Genomic DNA, 13870 nt, shown 5'->3' with positions numbered 1-13870 from the left:
TAGTGTAGGGTTCTTTTAAAAATGCAAACAACAGGAATTCTGCAGATGCTGGAAATTCAAGCAACAACCATCAAAGTTGCTGGTGAACGCAGCAGGCCAGGCAGCATCTCTAGGAAGAGGTACAGTCGACGTTTCAGGCCGAGACCCTTCGTCAGGACAAAGTGGATGTCCTGACGAAGGGTCTCAGCCTGAAACGTCGACTGTACCTCTTCCTAGAGGTGCTGCCTGGCCTGCTGCGTTCACCAGCAACTTTGATGTGTGTTGTTAGTGTAGGGTTCAGTGTTATTGGTGTAGGTTGATAGACGATGCAGAACTGTTTGGCCAAAGGGCTCATTTCTACGCTGTGTGATGCTATGAACAAAGAATGTTTTTATTTAAATAACAAAGTTAGACCAACCTCTTTAGCAGTTAGCTGAAGAATTGTTTGCAATTCTCAGCACCACACTTTAGACAGGTGTGGAGAGGAGAAGGTAGTGTCACAGGCAAATGGGGCAGGGCATGCTGATCTTCATCAGTTAGGGTATTGAGCTTTGGGGCTGGGATGTTATGATGCAGTTGCACAAGAAGCTGGTGAGGGCTGTGGCTGGAGTATTATGGCAGCTTTGGTCACCCTGTTAGAGGAAAGATTGCATTAACCTGGAAAAAATGCAAAGATGATTTACAAGAATATTTCCAGGACTTGAGGGCCTGAGTTAAAGGAGAGGTTGGGCAGGTTAGGACTTTATTCCTTAGAACCCATGAGAATGAGAGGTGACCTTATGGAGGTGTATAAAATCATGAGCATAGATAGAGTGAACACATACAGTCGTTTTCTCATGGAAAGTGCGTTTAAAAAAAAGAGGGCATAGGTTTAATGTGAGAGCAGAAAGGTTTAAAAGTAACTTCTTCACACAGAGGATCGAGTATACATAGAATGAGCTGTCAGAGGAGTAGCTGGGGAGGGGCAGTGACAACATTTAAAGACATTTGGACAGGTACATGGATAGAAAAGGTAGGGACATAGGGCAAATGTGGTTAAGTGGCACCAGCTCAGATGGGCATCTTGGCCAGCATGGATGAGTTGGACCAAAGGGCCTATTACTGTGCTATATAACTCCGACTCTGTGACCACAGATTGAGCCTGGTCTCGGGGTAAAGCGGTGGCACAAGGGTTTGATCAACTTCCTCCTCTTGTTCTGCTCAGTTTTGGCTCAGCCTGTTAAGTTTCGGGCCCAAACCACCTTGGAAGCAACAGCAGTGATTGCTTATGCCTTTGCCCTGTGAAGTTGAGATCTTGTTCTTCGCAGGGAGCAGCTGATCAAGGACCTGCAGGAGCAGATCAGTCAGCTGGTGCAGTTACTAGAACAGGAGAGCTACAAGCAGATGGCCATGGAGAGGAAGGTGGGTCTGAAAGGTTCAGCTTCAGATTTCAGGCTTAGATTAATTTAGGTTCAGATTTTAGATTTATTTATCACATTTGCATCTAATCATACAGTGAAATGTGTCATTTTGCATTAACAACCAACACACCCAAGGATGTGCTGGGCTCAGCCGCAAATGTTGCCACACGTTCTGGTTTCAGCATGGCATGCTCACAATACTTGGCAGAACACACCGAGCAACAAAGCAACAGCAGTGAAACAAGCCCCATTCCTCCCTCCCTCCCTCCCTCCCTCCCACCCATGCATATACACTGTCCTCTAGCCCCACAACAGGCGGTCGTCTTCGACCTTCAGCGGGCTTGTGGCTTTGCAGACACTGGGCCCTGACTACCCCAGCGGTCTTGCAAAGATTCACAGACTCAGGCTCCGGCCATTGGACCTTGACTTTTGGGCTTCAATCCAGACCTCCCATTGACCTTAGGACTTCAATCCGGAATGTGGGGCAACATTTGTGGCTGCCTCCGGCTGAGCTTTGGGCTTTGATATGCAGGGTAACATTCTTGTCCAGTGTTAGGTCCATGGCATCTCAGAGGGGTAAGAGTTGTATGTGGAATGTGGATCACCCGTGTTAAATGCTCGTACCTGCTGATGGAAGTAGCATTTGCAGGACTTCATCCACAGAGAAGAGTGGATGCCACACCCTGTGAGCACTGGATGAGACATGGAGCACAGAAACAGGCCCTTCAGCTCACTGAGTCTGTGCTAGCCATCAACCACCCATTTACACTGTTGCTATATTAATCCAGTTTATATTCCCCACATCTTCACCTTCCAGATCCTACCACTTACTTACACACCAGGGGCAATTTAGCCTGTGTGTCATTGAAACCAGATCTCCCTGAGGAAACCTACACAGTCACAGGGAATACTTGCAAAATCCAGCTGCACCAGTCAGAACAGAAGAGCCAGAAGCTCTTCAAAAGTTGTTTCTGATTGGCTAGGTGGCTGGCAACTCAACCAATAAAGGGAAGGTACTGCAGGTTAAGGCAGGACAGCCGTTGTGAGAGAAGGCCAGTGGAAGAGTGGGGAGCCTGAGCCTTTGGCTTAAAAGGCTTTGCTGAGGAGGTGTAGATGAGTGGCAGGAAAGAACAGAAAAGTTTTTATTTTCCTGTTAATCCGTGACCTTTGACATGTTTTAGCCAAGATGGTAGTTAGGGCAGCGGAATGCTCCTGCGAGATGTTGGAAAGTCAGGGAACCTCTGATGATCATATCATAGCTGTAGTTCCTAACAGACCAGGTGGAGGCACTGAGGGTGCATTTGGATGTAGTCAGGATCAACTGGGAGGTTGTGGATTTCATAGGTAAGAGCTCTAGTGAGGTGGTCACCCTAAAGTGCAGATTACACATAAATGGGTGACCATCAGGAGAAGTAAGGGGTGGCAATCAGTGCAGGGTTTCTCTGTGGCCATCACCCTCAAACCCTTTAGGGTACTGCTGGGAGCTGTGGGTGGTATTGTGAATGGTGTAAAGCACTATCAAGAAATACAGTGGGATGTAGATCAGTTACAGACATGGGCAGAGAAAAGGTAGACAGAGTTTTATCCAGGCGGGTATCAGTTGTTACAGTTGGGGAGGTCAAATGAAAGGAGAATGTATAGAGTGAATAATAGGTCCCTTGATATTATTGAAGTACAGATGGATATTGGGGTCTAGACACAATTCATAGAAAGTGACTACAAAAATGGATTAGGTGGTAAAGAAGGCACACATGAACTTGCCTTCAGAGGTTGGGGTATTGAGTATAAGAGTAAAGAAGTCATGCTACAGCTGTATAAAACTTTAATCAGACCGCACTTGGAGAATTGTGTGCAGTCTCAGTCACCTCTTTCCAGGAAGGATGTGAATGACTGTGTAGAGGATGCAGAGGTGGTTTGCCAGGATGCTGCCTGGATTAGAGGGTATGAGCTCGAAGGAAGGGTTGGACAAACTTGGGTTGTTGAGTGTAAGATCCTGAGCGGAGACATAAGAGAGGATTTTTAAATTATGAGTCATAGATAGAGTAGTCTGAATATTTTCCCCAGGGTAGAAATGTCAAACACCAGAGAACATGCTTTTAACTATGAAGGTTGGAGGGTGTAGATTTAAAGGCAATGAGAGGGCCAAGGTTATATATGGAGAGAGTGGTAGTTATGTGGAATAGGTTGCCAGTGCTAGTAGTGGAAGCAAGCAGTTTGGTGAAGTTTCAGAAACTTTTAGATCGACACATGAATATTAAGGGAATGGAGGGATATGGTGATACGCATGAGGAGGACATTTAGTATCAATTGGCATCATGATTGACCTGTCCAGTGCTCTACTCTCCTATGTTCTATGTACCAGAGGTTAGAGTGAACCAAAGTCTCTGCCTGACTTGGGAGATTCCAACAATGATCCTAGAAGTGAAATAGCAAACCTTAAACTCTTTCCTCTGAAATGGTGAAAGCTGATAACATGGAAAGGTGATAGATTAAGCTGAAGGTTAACAGTTAAGCTGCTGTCTCCCTGGTCCAGAGATCAAGGTTCATTGCTGACATTGGGTGATATTTGTATGGAGTTTGCACATTCTCCCTGTGACTACTTGGGTTGGTTCCAGTTGCTCCATTTTCCTCCCACTTTCCAAAGCAGTGTGGTTGGTAGGTTAGTTGCCAGCTGTAAATTACTTAGTATGTAGGTAAATGGTAGAATCTGGGGAGAATCAATGGAAATATGGGGGAATAAAATGGTATTGGTCTAAAAGGGAGTTTTATAGAGTCTTTATAGGATCTTTTTCACTGTTGTACGATTTCTGATTCTAAACGTGGAGCAGGAGTAGGCCATTCAGCCCTTCCTGCCTGCCCTGCCATCCAGTGTGACAACACCTGATCACCTTCTATGCCAGACAAAATTTATCCCCCTCCTGTTATAAATCCCCTTTGGTTCAAGCCTCCACAATACTCCATGGTAGAGAATTCCAGGGATTCACTACCCTCTGTGAGAAGTAGTTGCTGTGCAATTCAGTTTTAAATGACTACTCCCTAGTTTTATAATTCTATCTCTTTGTTTGGGACTTTCCCATCAGTAGAAACATCCCAATGAAGGGTATAGGCCTGAACATTTATTCCCTTTCATAGATGCTGCCTGACCTGCTCAGTTTTTCCATATATTGTGTGTGTTTCTCCTTTTGTAGGAAGGAATTACTCTAATAGAGGTCTTTGAAATAATGAACTGGTGAGTAGTGTGGGCTGAGGAAATGTTTCCATGTGTGAGACACCAAACTAAGCCTCATACTGTCATGAGTAAATCTGACAGGTAATACAGAAGCATCAGTGGAGGACGAAATCACTCCTACATGGCACGGGTGTGGTAAAAAGTACCAGTGCCCATAAAGGAGAAACCGGAAACATGCAGAGAGGAGGAAGGCACAGAAAGGAGTTCCAGTTGGGTGAGGTGAAGGAGAAACAATGTTCGAAGTCTACATACCAGCTTGGGTTAATGAACTGGAAAGGTCTGCTCCTTTGTTGTACATTCTACTCTATACTATATTCTTCAGATTTAAGATTAAGATAAAGATTAGCTTTATTTGTCACATGTACATCAAAACATACAGTGAAACGGATCATTTGCACCAAATCAAATCAGCGGTGCTTGTGCTTAGCAACCCATAAATGTCACCACACTTCCAGCGCCAATGTCACATGCCCACCATACGTCTTTGGAACGTGAGAGGAATTCAGAGCGCCCAGAGGCACTGTAATAGTAATACTGTACCGTGCCTCCCTCCAGTTGCCTGTACAATCATCTATAATCTAACCATATTTTTATGCTGTTTTGTGTCAAAAGCTAAGTCATTTACAGGGAAAGTTCTCTGTATTGCTCCTTTCAGATTATAAACCATGAGACCCACTAGTAGTGAATAAGAAACTACTTCCTGGGTGTTTGTGTGGTGGGGCGGGTAGATGGGGGTTTGCTGGTGGGATATGAAGCTTACTTGGTGTTTCGGGGAGATGGGCCACTCACTGCACATTGTTGGGTCCAGTTTCAGAATGAGAACAAGGAGGCAAAGTTGTTGCTGGAGAAGAAGCATGAAGAACACCTGAGGTAGGATTTCAAAAAAGTGGGGTGGGGGGGTTACACGGATGGTTGAGATGTTCTTTAGCATGCATTTGGGCGCCACATTGAGAGGTGAGTGTGCATCATGCTGTGCTTGCTCCAGGCTTGGTTGACATGAATGGGTGGGGCTGTTACCATGCTAACATTCCTAAAAGCCTGTAGCAATGTTTTCCTTAAGGGTCAAAGGTAGTCTGAGATTAATGTTTGAAACAAAATTCAGGATTGGAGGACCTCTTGCCTTTGTAGACATGTTGAAAAATCAGGCGGATGGAGAAAGGGCCAGATTGTGAAGGTTTATTCTGTTTCAGTGAAATTGCCACTACCCATGCTCTTGAAGTCAAGAAGATGAAAGAGGAGTTTGAAGAGACAATGGTGGAGTTCAAGATGGACGCAGAGAAGCAGTATGGTAGGTTCCATTCACACCACATGGAACAGTTTTGCTGTGTGGAGAGAAACACACACAAAATACTGAGGAACTCAGCAGGTCTGTTTATTTTATCAATGTTGACTGTTTATTCCCATCTATTGATGCTGCCTGACTTGCTGAATTCCTCTAGCATTTTGTGTGTATTGCTCAAGATTTACAGCATATACAGAATCTCATGCTTATCGTATATAGAAAATTCGCTGTTTCTCTGCTTCCCAAAAAATTACAGTATTTAATTTAAGGAAAATTTGTTGATAAATTTCAAAATGGTGTCCACCCTGCGAGACTTTATTGTAATTTATTCACTCAGTGAACCATTGTCTGCTGAGGTTTCAGCCACTTCTGGTACTTTTTACCTGTAAGGATAGCACACATTGCACTATTCTTCACTAATGACTTCAGCACTCTGAGTGAGACTACCACCTTCCACGTGCGGACCAGTTTGTATTGCGGCCAAGTTCGGAGGTTGGAGTACCAAGACTGGCACGTCTATAAGGGAAAGCTTGAAGGTTGAAGACCCTGGGTCATATGTCTAGAAGTCAGAGGCCAATATCTCTGAGTCTGAAAGTCAGGGACCAAGGACTGGTGGTCAGAGAACTTGTGTGTGTGTGTGTGTGTAGGAGGGAGGGTGGGAAAGGGGCTCGTGGTGCTGTGGTGATTTGTTTTGTTGCATTTTTTGCATGTTGTTGTGCTGAACATCGTGGCCATGATATGTTGGTGCCAGAATGTGCAGGCTATGAGCTCTCCCCTGCACGTGCTTAGGCTGTGTTGGTTGTAAACACAAACAACACATTTCACTATATGTTTTCATGTACATCTAAATAAATAAATCTGAATCTGTCCACACGTGTGGAAGTTGAATTGCCATACCAAATCCAGTCCTTGTATGGAGCAGTGAAGCTTTTTTTTTTGAAGACGACGACCTTGAAACCATAAAAGGTTGGACTAATGCATAGGTCCAGGCACCGAATCCTCATCTGTTATTGCCTCATCTGTCTGCTTTCTGTATCCTGATGGAGTTTGTTTGGTGCATGACGTATAGATTGGTCTACATGGGATATCAGATTATTGTGTTAAAAAGTGCAAAGTAAAATTATTGGACTAGTCTGACAAGTGATGCACAGGGGTGGAACCCAGTCTGATGTATAGTGGACAGGAAGTGCAGTGATGTCGTAGTGTACTGAATTGGTGTGAAGTACAGTGTATCAGATACTGGGCCAATTTTGTACACAGTGTACAAGACCAGTCTGATGTGTGATGGAAGGGAATCTGGACTGGTTTAATACAGAGAACTGTGGACTGATCTGGTGTATAGTTACTGAATTGATATGATAAATAATAAATAGTTGTAGGTTTGGTTGGTATAAGTTACCTAGAGCAAAAGGTCTCAAGATATATTATGAAATAAAATGTTATGCCAAGCCATGCAAGAACATCTGGGAACAGATGGTCAAAAGCTTTGTCAGCGAATTAGGTTTTTAGGATGATGGTGATGGAGAGAGGGAATGAAGCTGATGGATTGTCCACAACCCAGGGCCTTGGTAGCTGCTTGCACGGTTATAAATGGGGACTGATTGAAGAGTGAATTCTACTCTTTGAGCACAAGTTAAAAGGGACAGTCCTGCTGAAGGCTCTTCAGTTTGAGACGTTATTGCTGTTTCCAGCATTTTCTGTTTTTACTACACAATGTCATCCCATTGTGAGGGAAGAGTTGAAGCAACAACAAAAAGTTGTTGGGTGCAGCTTAGAGAGACAGGAAAATGAGGAAGAGATGGGGAAATATTTACAATCCTAGAAATATTTCAAGATTCAAGCTTACTTATCAAATGTATATCGGAACATAGAGGGAAATGTATTGTTTCCATTAACAACCAAAATATTCATAGTTACTTCAGAAATTAAGAGCGAAAAATATCTAACAAAAATGTAGATTAAAGATAAAGCTTAGTTATATTTGTCTGTACATTGAAAGATACGGAGAATGTTGTTTGTGTCAAATCAAATCAGCGAGCATGTGCTGAGGGCACCCCCCAAGTGTCACCACGCTTCTGGTGCCAACATAGCATGTCCGCAACTCACTAAGCCGAACTGTACATCTTTAGACTGTGGGAGGAAATCGGGGTACCCGGAGGAAACCCATGTGGTCACAGGAAGAACGTACAAACTCCTTGCTGACAGCAGCAGGAATCTAACCTCAATGAGTGACATTATAAAGTGATTGTGCTAACCATGTTACATTGGAATGATTTCCAAGAATTGCCTAAATTCAAGGGGAGTGGGTATTGTGTCTAGTGGGAAGCAGTATGTGGACTGATTTGCTTCAAAGAGAGGGAATACATGTCACTTTAAACATGATAGCCTACAGCAGTAAAGAGAGATGTCAGACTATTAAATATCTGGGCCTTTGTCTGTGTAGTGTGCAGATCTGCCTTATGCAAACTTGGGGTGGATGGCCACCTCAATTGTGAACTGATTCCACAACCTACAGGCTCACTTTCAAGGACTGTACAATTCATATTCTCGGTATTACTTTTTTCTGTTTGTACAATTAGTCTCTTGTATATTGGGCATTTGTCAGTCCTTATGTATAGTGTTTCATCAATTCTATTGTCTTTTATTTTCCTGTAAAAGCCTATAAGAAAATGAATCTCAGGGGTATATGGAAACATATACAGCATGTACTTCGGTAATAAATTTATATTGATTATAACTTTGATCACTTTAGATGCAACAAAAATATTTTCTTCTTTTGTTCTATAGTTGAGCTGAAGGAAGAGCTTGATAACACACAAGCTGCATTTATGTCCTATAAGGTAAGTAACAAAGACGTCTTTAAATTAGTTTTATGGTGCTATGACGTGTGTAAGTTATCATTTTAGTATGTTTTCCCCCAGCAATGTTCTAATGCTGGTTTGAGGTTACTTAATTTGTATCTAGAGGTGGCAGTGGAGGGAAGGATATTGGAGTTGGAAGAAAAAACAAAAGTAGAAGATTGTCACTGGATCTTCAAATCGGTTCTGCCATTCAGTATGACCATTACTTCAATACTATACTCCTGCCCTCTCATACCCCTTGATACCTTTTGTCCTTAAATATATTCAGTGACTTCAACCATCCAACCTCTGTGGTGGCAATTGCCCTATGTGAAGAAATTTCCCTTCATCTCAGCCCTGTGTTTTTTGCCCATATCCTGAGACCATCTAAATGACATTGACAGTGGTGCAGCTCATTGCTGGTCTCACCTCAAGTACCGGGAAAATCCAGGACCCCCTGCCCAAGCTACTGCTTACACCTAAAACATAAATGTATTGTGATTCAGGAGCCTAGCATTAGGACACTCATCTAAGCGTGCCTGGGTCCGGGCTTTTAAAATTCATTCATCCCTAGAAGTAAAGCTGGAGCTGTAGAGCAGGGAAAGAGGCGCTTTGGCCTATTGTACTGACTATCAGGCACTCACTTAGACCAATCCTACACTGATCTTGTTTTGTTCTCCCCATGTTATCATCAACTGCCCTAGATTATTCCACCTTTGGGAAATCGGAGCATCCAGGAGAAATCCATGTGGTCATAGAACATGCAGACTCCACACAGATAGCACCAGGGGTGGGGGGGGGGGAGAGAGAGAGGGAGAGGGGGTAGTAGTCAGGACTGAACCCAGCTTGCTGGAACCATGAGGCCACAGCTCTACCAACCTCACCATTGTTCTATCTTAATCAAAGCAAAGAACTGAATTTACTCAAATCTGTTTTCCATATTTAAAGAGAGTTGCTCTTGTCAAGTGTCCCTATCATTTCCTGTCAGCCATCTCATGTACAGGTGCTCCTGCACCTCGTGTCACTTGCTATACATACAATCAGCTGAGGCATGTAAGCTAATCCTATGTACATACAGCCACACACAGTTACTTATATATTGTTTTATAGGATTGCTTTTATATTTATTGTGGGTTTTTTTTATGCTGCATTGGATCTGAAGTAACAATCATTTCCTTCTCACACCTGCTCTGAAGAATGACAATATTAAAAGTAAAATTAAGAACTTTGTTGCCAAAATTTTGATTGTTTATGGTGTACATTGTTACATTCAAGGAAGAAGTTTATAGAATAAACATAGATTTCACATGCCCCTGAATTTTTGCTTTGTGTGTATGTACTTTGGAAGCCACTAATGAGAAATTCAATAGAGTTATTATTGTATTCATTTTCTTATTAGTAGGGGTTTGTCATGTCCATTCTGGGGCCGTTCACTCACCTTCGGTCCCCACTGGCTCTCACCTGTGGCTCCAAGTTGCCGTTTGCCTACAGTTGTGGCCATCTTGCTTTGATGGGCAACTTAAGCTAGGTGAGGGGAGCCAGTGGGGCTCATACTGCGGTGAGATAGTCATGCAGACTAGGCAAATGAGATCAATAGTGAGATCCAACAAAAAGACAGTTCTGCAACACTTCATATAGAGCGAAGGGTATGACGAGGCACAGAAAAAAAAAATCATGGCCATCCACTGCAAACAAGGAAGACCCAGTTGTAACAACTACCTGTCCCATTGGATCTAGACTTTTGAGGTAGAGAGAGTGAAACTGCTCAAGGCAACATCTTTTCCACTTTGAAAACCCTCCTGCAGAAATTTCTTTGCACAGATCCAACTGTCATCATCAGATATGCCAGGCAACCAGTCAATTTTCCTGTTAAAAACAGGATTGTAACAAATGCTACTTGGGGCTGTTCTGCAATTTATTTGTAACATTATTCATTCTAAGTTGATGGTTTCTTAAATCAGGAATCCATCATTGAAGAAATGAATGAAAACTGGGCACAGAGAGAAGCTGAAATGAAGAAGCAGTTTGAAGCAGACAAGATAATGGAGTTGAGCCTGCACGGTAATTGACCATTTCAGCAGGAAAACTACTGAGCACGAATTACAGTGGGAAATGGGGGAATCAGGGAGTACTTGGACTGGGCATATTGTGAGGTTGTGTATGAAAAGAGCCATATTGTAAGTACACAATGTGTATAAACATTTAATGGATAATGGAACACTTATGTGCTGGTAACATAACTACTATCATCTTGTATAGTGCTGGTTACTAGTTTGCTGCTTCAGCAGTAGTCACTCACTACTAACTACCATGGATGGTGAAATGTTCCACCCCCATTTTAAATAGCTTGTTTATTTAGTGTGGTTGGAAAGGGAATCAAAAGTAGTCAATACCAATGGCTGAAGTGCTCTAAATGGCGTTCTCTGTTAACTTACCTGTTTATCCTGTTGGATTATTAGATTTGCCACACCCATGGAGCAGCTGATTGTGTACGTGTAAAAATTAATTTCGGAGCTTAGGAAGAGCAACCCCTAGAGTAGTGATGAGCTTCAAAGCCATGCAGTTGTTTTACTGGGTTAGGAAATAGAGCGTGGGACAAACAGAACATGTCAGCTTTTGCTTCTAGAGGAGTTGTTTAAGGATTGATGTTTAACTAGGCAGAAATGGTGTCAAGGAATCACGCATATTCTCCCGAACAGACCCCGCTTCTTACCTGAACTGCAGCTTTTCCTCAATAAACAAAATGTCAAGGATAAAAAACTGCAGATGGCGGAATCTGGAGCAAATAAAGAGCTGCTGGAAGAACACACCTGGTCTGGTAGCATCCGTATAGTGAAATGGCAGTCAACGCAGTTCATCTGGACGATGCCAGCTGACTATCCAGGTTCCTCCTGCAGCTTGTTTTTTGTTCCTCAGTGATATTGACCTCCAGCAGTAAACCGGATTTGAGTCCACCAGCACTGAAGCAGGACTGAGGTTAGAAATATCTTGAATTGCAGAGGTGGGAAAGCTTATAAGGTTCAGACATAAAAATTGCTGGTGAACACAGCAGGCCAGGCAGCATCTATAGGAAGAGGTACAGTCGCCGTTTTGGGCTGAGACCCTTCGTCAGGACTAACTGAAAGAAGAGATAGTAAGAGATTTGAAAGTGGGAGGGGTAGGGGGAGATCCAAAATGATAGGAGAAGACGGGGGGGGGGGGGAGGGATGGAGCTAAGAGCTGGACAGTTGATTGGCAAAAGGGATTTGAGAGGATCATGGGACGGGAGGCCCAGGGGGAGGGGGGAAGCCCAGAGGATGGGCAAGGAGTATAGTGAAAAGGACAGAGGGAGAAAAAGGAGAGAGAGAAAAATATATAATAATAAAAGATAAATAAGTGACGGATGGGGTATGAAGGGGAGGTGGGGGCCATCAGGTTGGAGGCCCCCACCTCCCCTTCGTACCCCATCCTATAAGGTGTTGTTCCTTGTATTCCACCTGGGTAGCCTCCAACCTGATGGCATGAACATTGACTTCTCTAACTTCCGTTAATGCCCCACCTGCCCTTCGTACCCCATCCATTATTTATCTTTTATTATTATATATTTTTTTCTCTCTCTCCTTTTTCTCCCTCTGTCTTTCTCACTATACTGTACTCCTTGCCCATCCTCTGGGCTTCCCCCCCTCCCCCTTTTCCTTCTCCCTGGGCCTCCTGTCACATGATCCTCTCATATCCCCTTTGCCAATCACCTATCCAGCTCTTGGCTCCATCCCTCCCCCTCCTGTCTTCTCCTATCATTTTGGATCTCCCCCTCCCCCTTCCCCTCCCACTTTCAAATCTCTTATTAGCTCTTCCTTCAGTTAGTCCTGACGAAGGGTCTCGGCCCGAAACGTCGACTGTACCTCTTCCTAGAGATGCTGCCTGGCCTGCTGCGTTCACCAGCAATTTTTATGTGTGTTGCTTGAAATTCCAGCATCTGCGGATTTCATGTTTGCGTTTTTAAGCTTATGAGGTGGTCCCCACACACAAATGTCTTGTGATATAGCATCCAGTGAATGAGAGGTTTCTTTTATCTGCCAGAGAACACCTTGAAAAAGAAATGTGACCAAGAGAAAAAGTTAATTGAAGAGCAATTCCAAGAACAGATTACTTCCATGCTTGAGGAACACAAAACTGAAATGGAGGTGAGCAGAATCTTTTTAATATGGTACCCACTGGGAGAAATGAATAGAAGAGCTTAAAGATATTTTGACTGTTTTTCCACAAAGGAAGTGTTCCAGTTCTTTCAATGGAATGGTACATTACAAATGAAGTATTAGGGATAGACATTGTTTTCTCCCCCCAGCCATCATTTTTCAAGTGCAGTATCAATAACTTGCATTTATGTGGTTCTTTCAAGATAATAAATACTCCAGAACACTTAAGATTGTTATCAATGGAAAGTTGGCCAAACCATCTAAGGAGGTTTATCAGAATAAGTGAGATGATCTTGATGAAAGGGCTAGCTTTCAGAAGTATCTTTAAGGAACTTTAAGACTGGGCAGCTTAGAGAGGGAATTCCAGAGCTAAAGACAAAGACTTCTGGAATGGGTGCTTGAAATTTGGTTACATGTAAGTGGTCAGAATTGAAGAAGCATGAAAGGGCAGAGAATTGAATGAATAGATGGAATAAGTTACAAAATAGGGAGAGGGTTGCTGGAAACCACTTTTTAAAATACTTTTTCTAAGATATTAGATGAATTAATGTAAGGCTAAAGTCATAGTTTAATCAAAATATGTACTTTTTAAACAAAAACAAACTAGTGTATTTTTCACAGCATGTGGTGGTTTGTCCCCACTTACTGGTAGAAAACGATATATATACCTTTTCATTTTCCATTGGCCAAGTGTTAGCACATTACACACGTGACGTAATTGTGCAACCATTGATTGATTTATTTTTATCTAAGGAATTTTCTGTTATTTTGACTATAAACGTAATGGATTTTTAGAGGCACCATCTTTTTATCTTCACCTTCTTTGCTTTTCCTTGCTTTGCTTCTCAATTCTTCACTTTGCTTAGTATTTGTAGGTTTGTTTAGACTTTAAAATAAACAATCTTTAAGAATTAAGAGTCCTTGCCATTCTTGACCCCCAGAAGAACCCTAAAGATCAGGAAAAT

General features: G+C 42.8%; 1 protein-coding gene across 1 annotated transcript in view; it reads left to right on the top strand.

The window, feature by feature from the left end:
- LOC134348379 (flagellum-associated coiled-coil domain-containing protein 1-like) overlaps window positions 1–13870 on the top strand; it is a 55629-nt gene that overhangs the window by 31300 nt on the left and 10459 nt on the right. The window contains exons 6-11 of the mRNA XM_063051653.1: window positions 1287–1380; window positions 5417–5478; window positions 5799–5896; window positions 8678–8730; window positions 10692–10791; window positions 12790–12893. Coding sequence (XP_062907723.1) covers window positions 1287–1380; window positions 5417–5478; window positions 5799–5896; window positions 8678–8730; window positions 10692–10791; window positions 12790–12893 — 511 coding nt within the window. The remainder of the gene's footprint in view (window positions 1–1286; window positions 1381–5416; window positions 5479–5798; window positions 5897–8677; window positions 8731–10691; window positions 10792–12789; window positions 12894–13870) is intronic.

Source organism: Mobula hypostoma, chromosome 6, assembly GCF_963921235.1.
Source record: "Mobula hypostoma chromosome 6, sMobHyp1.1, whole genome shotgun sequence".
NCBI classification, from domain to species: Eukaryota; Metazoa; Chordata; class Chondrichthyes; order Myliobatiformes; family Myliobatidae; genus Mobula; species Mobula hypostoma.
This window is presented reverse-complemented; position numbering and strand designations above follow the sequence as displayed.